Below are 9,431 nucleotides of genomic sequence, written 5' to 3' on the forward strand. Positions count from 1 at the left end.
ACAAGTGTGAGCTACCTTGCCTAGACAAGAAAGGCTTATTTTGAAGAGGTTTATTGGCTCACATCTACAATGGCTCACATCTGTAGTCCCAGCACTTCAGGAGGTCAAGGTGGGAAAGTTGCTTGAGGCCAGGTGTTCAAAACCAGCCTGGGCAACATAGCAAGACCCCTGTCTCTGCAAAATAAAAACAAAATTAGATGGGTGTGGTGGTGCATGTGTGCAGTCCCAGCTATTCAGGAGGCTGAGGTGGGAGGATCACTGGAGCAGGAGTTGCAGACTCAAATGAGCTATGATGGTGCCACTGCACTCCAATCTGGGCAACAGAGCAAGACCCTGTCTCTAAAAAACAAAAGCCAACAACAACAATAAAAAGAAATCATGGACTCTGAGTCTGATGATTTCATGGAATGAGATTTTGTGCATATTGCACAAGCATTGTTGTGACCAAAGGAGTAAATGTGGCATCTCCAAAGATGGCCACAACAGTTTCGGTGCCACAGATCTACAAAATGACCCTCCCACATCACCAGCAAGAGGTGGAACCTAATTCTCCCCTATTTGAATCTATGGCTGCTTTGACCAACAGGAAGCAATGCTATGTAACTTGCAAGGCTGGGTTATAAAGGCACTGCAACTTCTGCCTCATTTGCCAGAACACACTCTCGGAGCTCTGAGCCGCCCTGGGAGAAGTTCAGCTACCTTGAGGCTACCATGCTGGGAGGAAGTCTGAGCTTCATGATGAGATCACATGCAGGCACGATGTTGGCAACTCCCAGACATGTGCGTGAAGGTGCCTCAGGACGATTCCAGCCTGCAGGCATCAGTCTTCCGAGCTGAGACCCCAGATGTCCTAGAGCAGCAACAAGCCAATCTGTCTGAATTCCTAACTCATGAAATCCATGAGCATGACAAAAATGGCTGTTTTTTTTCAAGTCACGAAGTTTTGAGGAATTTGTTACATAACAGTTGTAACCAGAACAGATGGATTGATATATGGATAGAGGGAAAGAAAGCTAGATGGACAGATATGTGATAGAGCAAATAGAGTAAAAATGTTAATGCAGAAGCTAGGTGGAACATGCGTGGGTGTTCACTGTACGATTCTTTCAACTCTTCTGCATGTTTAAAAATATTTTACAATAAAAATTGGTAGGAAGGAAGGATGGAAACCAAAACTAGCTAGCATTTATTATGTATTACCACGTGCTGGGTCCTGTCAGGCACTTTTACATTCACTATTGCATTTCATCTTCTGAACAACCCCACAGGTTGGTGCCATTTTCTTCATTTTACAGATGAAGAAACTGAAGCACAGAGAGGTTAAGTAACTAACATAACGAAACAATGGTAGTAAAGGGTCAAGACAAGATTCCAATTCGGGTATGTGTGATTCCGTAACCTATGCTGTTAACTCTTTCAAGTCTAATCTAAAGCACCCAGCATCCCTGTCCACCCTCCGTCCACTTCTTTGATAGAAAGTTAAAACAACAGGCTGGGAGTAGTGGCTCACACCTATAATCCCAACACTTTGGGAGGCCGAGGCAAGAGGATGACTTGATCCCAGAAGTTGGAGACCAGCCTGGGCAAAATAGTGAGACCTCCCTTCTCAGCCTCTAAAGTACCTGGGACTACAGATGTGTGCTACCATGCCCAGTGCACCTCTAGTCCCAGGTACTTGGGAGGCCGAGAAGGGAGGATTGTTTGAGTCCACGAGTTGGAGGCTACAATGAGCAATGATCGTGCCACCTCACTGCAGCCTGGGTGACAGAGTAAGATCCTGTCTCAAAAAAAAAAAAAAGTTAAAACAACAAATGGCTTCTAACGACTCCTTAATTTTTACACTTCTCCAGTATTAGATTGCATTTTAATAGGAGGAAAAATGAAGTGCTGATTTAAGGCGTCTTCCTTCTGGGAGGGGGCTGTCTCCTTCCCAGCATTCTTGGCAGCTGGTGCTAAAGAAAATCTCCCAGGTGCTAGGAAAATCTTTCCTCAGTGTGGGGCTCCAAAAGTGGCAAAAAGTCATGTTTATGGTCTCCTTTTGTTCTCACTGCAGTCCGGAGGTGGGGCAGGCTCTTTTCAGGAATGAGAACACTGCGAGGCTCAGAGACTTAAAAAATGGGCCAAGGTCATACAGGGTTAAGGGGCAGGACGGTCTCGAACTCACATCTGTTGGTGCTAGTCCAGTGCGCTCTGCTCGCGGTTCTCTTAACTGGTCTCCAGGCTGCTTTCCATCTAAACCACGCCTGGAGATTAAAGCTGCACTTGCTCTCCAGTGCCCGCGGTTTCTGCGGGTGTCTTCCGGCCATTGTACTTCCAGATCAGCATTCCTCTGATTACTCAATCCCGCAGAGCTTCCGAGCCCATCGTGGGCTCAGGCTTTGCGTTTTCGCCGGGGGCCGGGAAGGTGCCTGAGTGTCTCATCCATGTTTCACCGTGGCCCTGGGGAGGCCGTGCGCGGAGACCTGGGGTGCCCATCTTCCCAGCAGCTATGGGCTTCTAGTCTGCGTCTTGGAGGCCCGGAGAGGAGGCGGCGCCTGTCTCGCGCGGTCGGCAGGGCTGCAGCCCAGAACAAGCTGGGGCGGCCTCCCTCATGCTCTGGCCCCCACCAGGGCGCAGCTGGAGCCCCCGCGCGCGCCGGATACCCCGAGGGCCCAGCCGCTCACCCCGGGCCCCGGGCGTGTTCTTGCAGCTCCCAGCCCCGCGCGTACGCAGCAGCTCGGATCCGGGCTGGCCAGGCCAGACCCTTCCTTAGAGACTTGGGGCAAGGGCTGGGGCCCGCCGCCACCCCATCTGGAGGCTGAAACGGCGCCCCACAGAGGTGGTGGCACTGGGCCGAGGCCGTGCAGCATGGGGGTGGCAGGGCCGCGACCCAACTGCCTCCACCCCGGGGCCCACGCCCGCGATGGGGAGCTGGAGCGCGCCGTCTGGCTTCCCCGAGGGCTTCGCCGCGGCCCAAGGTTCTTGCCTCCGCCTGGGGTCTTCTGAGCACCCAGCTCCAGAAAGCTCTGCTGGGCGACCTGGGGGCAGGGGGAGGCAGCTGCACCGCGGCTGCTGACGGCCAGAGCCCGAGGGTCGAGTTTCTTGGCAACGGGTCCCAGACTCAGATCGCGCCCCTCTTCCCTATTCTCTCCCCTGTCCCCTCCCCCACCGAGGCTCTGCGGAGTCACTGCCCGGGACCGCTGGGCGAGCTCAGGTGTGGCCTAGGGGGCGCGTCCTGTGGGCGGGGCAGGCGTGGGCGGGGTGACCCGGGGCCGCCCCAGCTGCCGGCCTGCGATTCCCGGACCCTGGCGGGCTGCGCAGGGGAGGGGTGGGAGGATGGTGGGGTGGGGGGGCGGGGAGTGCCCGAGGCGGAGGCGACAAGTCTGTTTCCGCCCGGCCTCCGCCTGCTCCAGCTGAAACGAGTCTTTCCGGTGGGACAGCCCAGCCCGGCCCGCCCCGCCCCGCCCGGCCTCCCGGAACCGGCCCGGAGACGCGCAAGACCCCGCCCAGGCCGAAGGCGAGCTCCGGGACCAGGCAGACGGCGGAGTAGCTGCCGAGGCGGGCGAGCCCGAGTCCCGGGTTCCAGCCCGGGCTGCCAGCCTCCTGGCGCTTTTCGCCCCCGACCCCCTCTCCGATCCGGTGGGTCCCCAGGGACACCCTGGCAGGCGATGTTGGAAAAGCTTCTTGGGTGATTCTGCGAATCACGGTCCAGCCCTACTTCACTACACTTGGGGAAACTGAGGCACTGTCCCAAGGCCGCACCGCGAGTTGGCAAACTGCAAAGCCTGCGAGGAGGAGCCTGGCAGAGGCCGTGATTTTCCCAGGCCTGAGTCCTGGGGGATCTAGGATAGACCAGAGGGGCCGGGGATTCAGGAAGTCCTGGGCGCCTGCTAACCCGACAGCTCCGCGGGGTGGGCCCAGTCGGGGCGCCGCGAAGGTCCGCAGCTTCGCGAAAATAAACGGGGAAGACGCCTTTCTTTCCTCAATCCGGGAGTGGAGATTCCGTTTAACTTCTGCAGTCAGCAGGACAGGAAGCGCTCTCTGTCTCAGGCTGGCGCTAGCAGGGACCCGAGGGAGTGTTCATGGGAGCTAGGTATTGGAAGCGAGGCATCCTTCATTTCCTCCGCAGTGAGGTCTCTGATCGCCCGAGTCTGGTTTTTCAAAATCACATCATGTGAAGACCCCAAGGGGAGGTACCCGGGAGGATTCCTTTATATGCTCAACCTTGACTCAGACTTGCAATCGGCATTTGATCAAGAAACTTGGTCAGTTCTCAAAACGCAAAATCAATCGCTGATTTTACTTTTTTACTTGGCATTTCCTTGGGATATTCTCGATCCTGGGAAGGAAAGATGATGAATTATTGTCTTCAATTCTGTCCCGCTGAGCATCCTTCCTGGATTCAGGATTTCCTGGAGCCAGACCTTAGTAGCTTCAGGTTTATGGCTTTCTGAAAATATAATTTTGATGAATTTTAATCTATTGCTCAAGTTAGAAAATCCCTTAATTACAGGAGAAAACATTTTCAAAGAGAAAGGCCAGACCTTTAGAGCAGGCCCTGGAGCCGTGCTGCTTTGAGAAAAATCTCTGGGTAGGCAGGGCCTCTGCTTCAGCCGACTGGCCGGTAGAGAACCAGGCAAGAATGTGTTTCCCACAGCTGTCAGGCCCACCTCTGCCAGTCAGTTCTTGGCTAGAAAATAAATAGTGACTCATGCCTGTAACCCCAGTACTCTGGGAGGCCGAGGTGGGCGGATCACCTGAGGTCAGGAGTTCGAGACCAGCATGGCCAACGTGGTGAAACCCTGCCTCTACTAAAAATACAAAAAATTAGCTGGGTGTGGTGGCACGTGCCTGTAATCCCAGCTACATAGGAGGCTGAGGCAGAAGAATCGCTTGAACGCTGGAGGCGGAGGTTGTAGTGAGCCGAGATCACGCCATTGCACTCCAGCCTGGGCTACAGCAGCAAAACTCCATCTCAAAAAACAAAAAAGTTTGCTTAAAGTTGCTCAACCTCCTGTAGAGGACTGTAAGGAGACAAAACATTGTCTTGGTTACAATTGTGTTAAAATTGGACTTTGGTGGCCACACAGTATCTGAGATGGGTATTTCTCCTAAAGTATTTCCAGCTATTAAGTGAGGAAGAATCAATAGACAGAATATCACTATTTTGCATCCCTGATGAATGAATGGATGTAGGCACTATTAGCAGTGGCTGCTGACATCAGAAAAAGAGACCACTCCATTTCCCCACATTATATGCCTTGAAATAAAAAAACAGCATCAACTATGAAGTGGTCTAGACATCTCCTGGGGCCCCACTGAACCCCCATGAATGATCAGATTCAGGTGTGATATATGGAGCTCTGGGGGGTCCCAAGAGGTGTCTAGACCACTGAGATCAACCACAGTGGTCCCCCTTACCCACTGTCTTGCTTTTCTTGATTGCAGTTACCCAAGTCAACTGCAGTCTAAAAATAGTAAATGGAAAATTACAGAAAAAAAATTTGCAAGTTTTAAATTTCGTGCCATTCTGAGTAGCACAATGAAATCTCCTACTGGCCCACTCTGTCCCACTGATAGAGGAGTTAAGAAGAAATGACTTAGGCAGATAGTGAGGGTAAGGAAGTCCTTGGTAAGGTTTTCCTTTTAATGGAAAGCAGCCCCCAAATCATTTTCTTTTCTAACAAAGAGCAGCCTGTAAAATCTAGCTGCAGACATAGACAAGCAAGCTAGAAGCTGCACGGGTGAATGCCAGCAGCTGTGCCAATAGGAAAAGGCTACCTGGGACTAGGCATGTTCAAAAAGGTGGCTCAATCTTCCCTTCTCTTTGCCAGACATATGTACACTAAGGAGCAGGCAACATAGCCCCGGCCAAGCAAAGACCTCATTTACATAATAAGATTAGGGTGGGGTGGGCTGGGCAAGGTGGCTCAAGCCTATAATCTCAGCACTTTGGGAAGCTGAGGGCCAGGGGAGGAGGTGTCATCTGCAGTCAGGAGTTCAAGACGAGTTTGGCCAACGTGGTGAAACCCCGTCTCTATTAAAAATACAAAAATTAGCCAGGCATAGTGGTGGTCGCCTGTAATCCCAGGTACTTGGGAGGCTGAGGCCAGAGAATTGCTTGAACCTGGGAGGTGGAGGTTGCAGTGAGCCAAGACCGTGCCACTGCACTCCAGCCTGGGCAACACAGCAAGACGCCGTCTAAAAAAAAAAAAAAAAAAAGATTAGGGTGGGGTAGCCAGCTTCCCTGCGAGTTATGTAAACATCACACCTAGTCCAACCAATCTTTGGGCCCGATGTAAATCAGACACCGCCTCCTCAAGCCTATCTATGAAATCCAGTGCACTCCTCGAGGGCCGACATTCCTACTTGGGCCCCCTAGCCCACCCCCCACCCTACCCCCGCCCGTCTCTTGTGGGAGAGAGAGCTATTCTCTTTTCTCTTTCTTTTACCTATTAAACCTCCGCTTTTAACCTCATTTCATGTATGTCTGGGGCCTTGATTTCCTTGGCATGAGGCAATGAACCTCAGGTATTTACCCCAGACAACCAAGCCACTCCACCACCCTGATGCGATCATCCCCTTGTGTATCTACACTGTCCATGCCACCTGCCCGTTAGTCACTTAATACCTGTCTGGGTTACTACATCCACATTCACGTAACTCTTACTACAGTGCATTGTTGTAATTGTTCTATTTTATTATTAGTTATTGCTGTTAATCTCTTGCTGTGCCTAGTTATTGTTGTTAATCTCTTGCTGTGCCTAGTTTATAAATTAAACTTTATCATTCATATATATACATATATATATATGAAGAAACATACTCTACAGTACGTAGGGTTTGCTATTGTCCATGATTTCAGGCAGCCACTGGGGGTCTTGGAATATATCCTGGAGAATAAGGGGCGAACTCCTGTACTAATTTACATGAAATGAAAACTACAGGGGAACATGTTAAACAGCACTATGGGGACATAATCAAAACAATCCAGCTCTTGTAAAACCGCAGGATAAACGACCCAATTCTTCAATAATGAATTGCAAGGAAAATAATCACATTTAGATTCTGAATCAAACAAATGATAAAAAGAAAAAAAAAACTAACGTTTTTAGGACACTTGTGAATTTCAATACTGATGGGATATTTGATATTTTAAAAGTCTTCTTAAATTTTTTAGAAACGGTAATATTATGGTGGTATTTTTTAAATTATCTTCTGAAAATACAGGCTAAAATATTTAGAGGGAACGATAGGATATCTGGGATTTGTATGTAAGTAGTTTTATATGGGGCAAGGGAAGTGTGTGAAGATATAGATGGGAAAATGATGGGGCATTAGAAATGCATACATGGTAGGTCATTCTGTTATTCTCTCTCTTTCATATCATGTTTAAATTGTCTTTTCAGAGTGTTCTGAAACTTTTGAACTGGTATTGGAGTCTGGCTGAATTGCCTGGGCTGGGGCTCAGGACAATGGAGACTCACTGCACTTTGCAGATACCCCTTCTTACGTGTCCCTTCAGCAAATGATATTGAGAACCTTTTGTTTTCTTGAGCTCTTGAAATGATGGAGCTCACACTTGGGATTAGAAAATAATGAAGAAGGCCAGGCGCTATGGCTTACGCCTGTAATCCCAGCACTTTGGGAGGCCGAAGAGGGCGGATCACCTGAGATCAGGAGTTCAAGACCAGTCTGGCCAACGTGATGAAACCCCATCTCTACTAAAAAACACAAAAATTAGCTGGGCATGGTGGCCGATGCCTGTAATCCCAGCTGCTAGGGAGGCTGAGGCAGGAGAATCGCTTGAACTGGGGAGGTGGAAGTTGCAGTGAGCTGAGATCGTGCCATTGCACTCCAGCCTGGGCGACAGAATAAGACTCCCTCTAAAACAAAAAAAGAAGAAAAAAAAGAAAATAAATGAGTGAAGGAGAGAGCCACCAAATGGAAGCAGGGAAGGCTTTGCAGAAGAATGAGTGCTTGATATGAGGACTGGCAGGTGAAAAGGAGTTTTCAGCATGGTGTCTGTTCATCTGTAACATAAGGTGGTTAACGTTAGACTATATCTACAAGGAGGATCCATTTAGTCCTAACAGATTCTGTGATTATAGCCTAGCTGAAACCATTTTTTTTCTTCTGTGTGTCTCTCCAAGGAGTTGAGAGGACCAGCCCCCACACCATGTACTTCCTGTCATCGTCCCTTATTTTATCAGCTGAAGCAATCTGACCTGAGTGACTGGTCTTGAATCTCCCACTTGTGTTCAGAGGCCCAAACATTATCATACAGTCAGTCCATGGCCTTTTTAGAGGATAGTCTCTTGGGCTCACAGATCCGTTTCTGCTCATTCAGTTCCCAAAGCATTTCACTAAGCAGCCTTACCTATACTTTTGCTGGTGGCTATGCACAGCCTTGGTAATAAAACCTACTTGTGCTTCAAAATGTGAGTGCCTACAGTAGATGCCCTCAGCCTTCCCAGCTGTTCTTGTCCAGCATGCAGCCTGGCCTTCAGGTTAACTAGTTCATCCTGATACTCGCCAGAATGGGTCGAACTTTGTGCTTTGAAGGCCCTTTTCCCCATGTGGCATGAACAACCTGCCAAGGTCAAGCTTGCAGCAGCTGTAGTTATTCGACAAGTGGCTGGCTGTATCACCTCTCCACTCTGTTGTGCAAAATTATTTGTGTGTGTGTTCTATTTATTCTTTTCTTCTTCTCAGGAATTTTTTTTTTTTTTTTTGAGACAGAGTCCCTGTCTGTCACCCAGGTTGGAGTGCAGTGGCACGATCTTGGCTCACTGCAACCTTCACCTCCGGGTTCAAGCGATTCCGTTGCTTCAGCTTCCCAAGTAGCTGGGATTAGAGGCATGCGCCACCATGCCTGGCTAAATTTTTTGTATTTTTAGTAGAGACAGGGTTTTGCCATGTTGGCCAGGCTGGTCTCAAAGTCCTGACCTCAGGTGATCCGCTCGTCTCGGCCTCCCAAAGTGCTGGGATTATAAGCGTGAAGCACCACACCCGGCCCATCTTCTCGGTTTTTATGGATGTTTGTACTTTAAAAGGACAATTTCTGAAACTTTTGGATAAGTAAGATGAAAATCTTTAAATGTGATTGCTATACGTTTATTGAATGGGTTTACCTGAGGCATAACAGAGAGGCAAACACAGTGTCTTCTTAGGGACCTAGGAAGCATACTACAAGATGACCCAGAGCCTGACAGAAGGCTGAGAAGGCTAGAAGCATCCCTAACTCTTGCTGCTATAAACCAAAGGTATACTTCACTACGAGAAAAAGTACTGGGAAGTTAACTGGGATGTATTGTATGTTTCCAGTGACTGCTCAAACGCTTCTTATACTAATTTAATTAGAATAATTTACCTTAACAGAGAACTATAATTTTCTACTCTTTCCAACCAGTTTAACCAACTTATACTTTTTAAACCCACCCAGATGGAAT

General features: G+C 49.3%; 1 protein-coding gene across 1 annotated transcript; it reads right to left on the bottom strand.

Annotated features, from left to right (window-relative positions):
• Positions 1-1,812: 1,812 nt before the first annotated feature.
• LOC115837027 (rho GTPase-activating protein SYDE1-like) lies at positions 1,813-8,558 on the bottom strand. The gene is made up of 3 exons (XM_030821762.1): positions 8,407-8,558; positions 3,742-4,036; positions 1,813-3,200 (listed from the first exon to the last, which is right to left on the bottom strand). The coding sequence occupies exons 1-3, from the start codon at positions 8,556-8,558 to the stop codon at positions 2,589-2,591; spliced, it is 1,059 nt and encodes a 352-aa protein (XP_030677622.1). The 3' UTR covers positions 1,813-2,588.
• Between the last annotated feature and the right edge of the window lie 873 nt (positions 8,559-9,431).

Source organism: Nomascus leucogenys, chromosome 10 (assembly GCF_006542625.1).
Source record: "Nomascus leucogenys isolate Asia chromosome 10, Asia_NLE_v1, whole genome shotgun sequence".
Classification (NCBI taxonomy): Eukaryota; Metazoa; Chordata; class Mammalia; order Primates; family Hylobatidae; genus Nomascus; species Nomascus leucogenys.

Excerpts from the sequence above, each read along its gene's own strand:
- LOC115837027 (XM_030821762.1), bottom strand. The coding sequence starts at position 8,558 with ATGGGGAAAAGGGCCTTCAAAGCACAAAGTTCGACCCATTCTGGCGAG. Across the intron at positions 4,037-8,406 it reads ACTCACATTTTGAAGCACAA|CGCCAGCCTGAGACAGAGAG; the intron begins GTAGGTTTTATT and ends GGTCCCTGCTAG. Across the intron at positions 3,201-3,741 it reads TTGCAGTTTGCCAACTCGCG|GCCACACCTGAGCTCGCCCA; the intron begins GTGCGGCCTTGG and ends CGCGCCCCCTAG.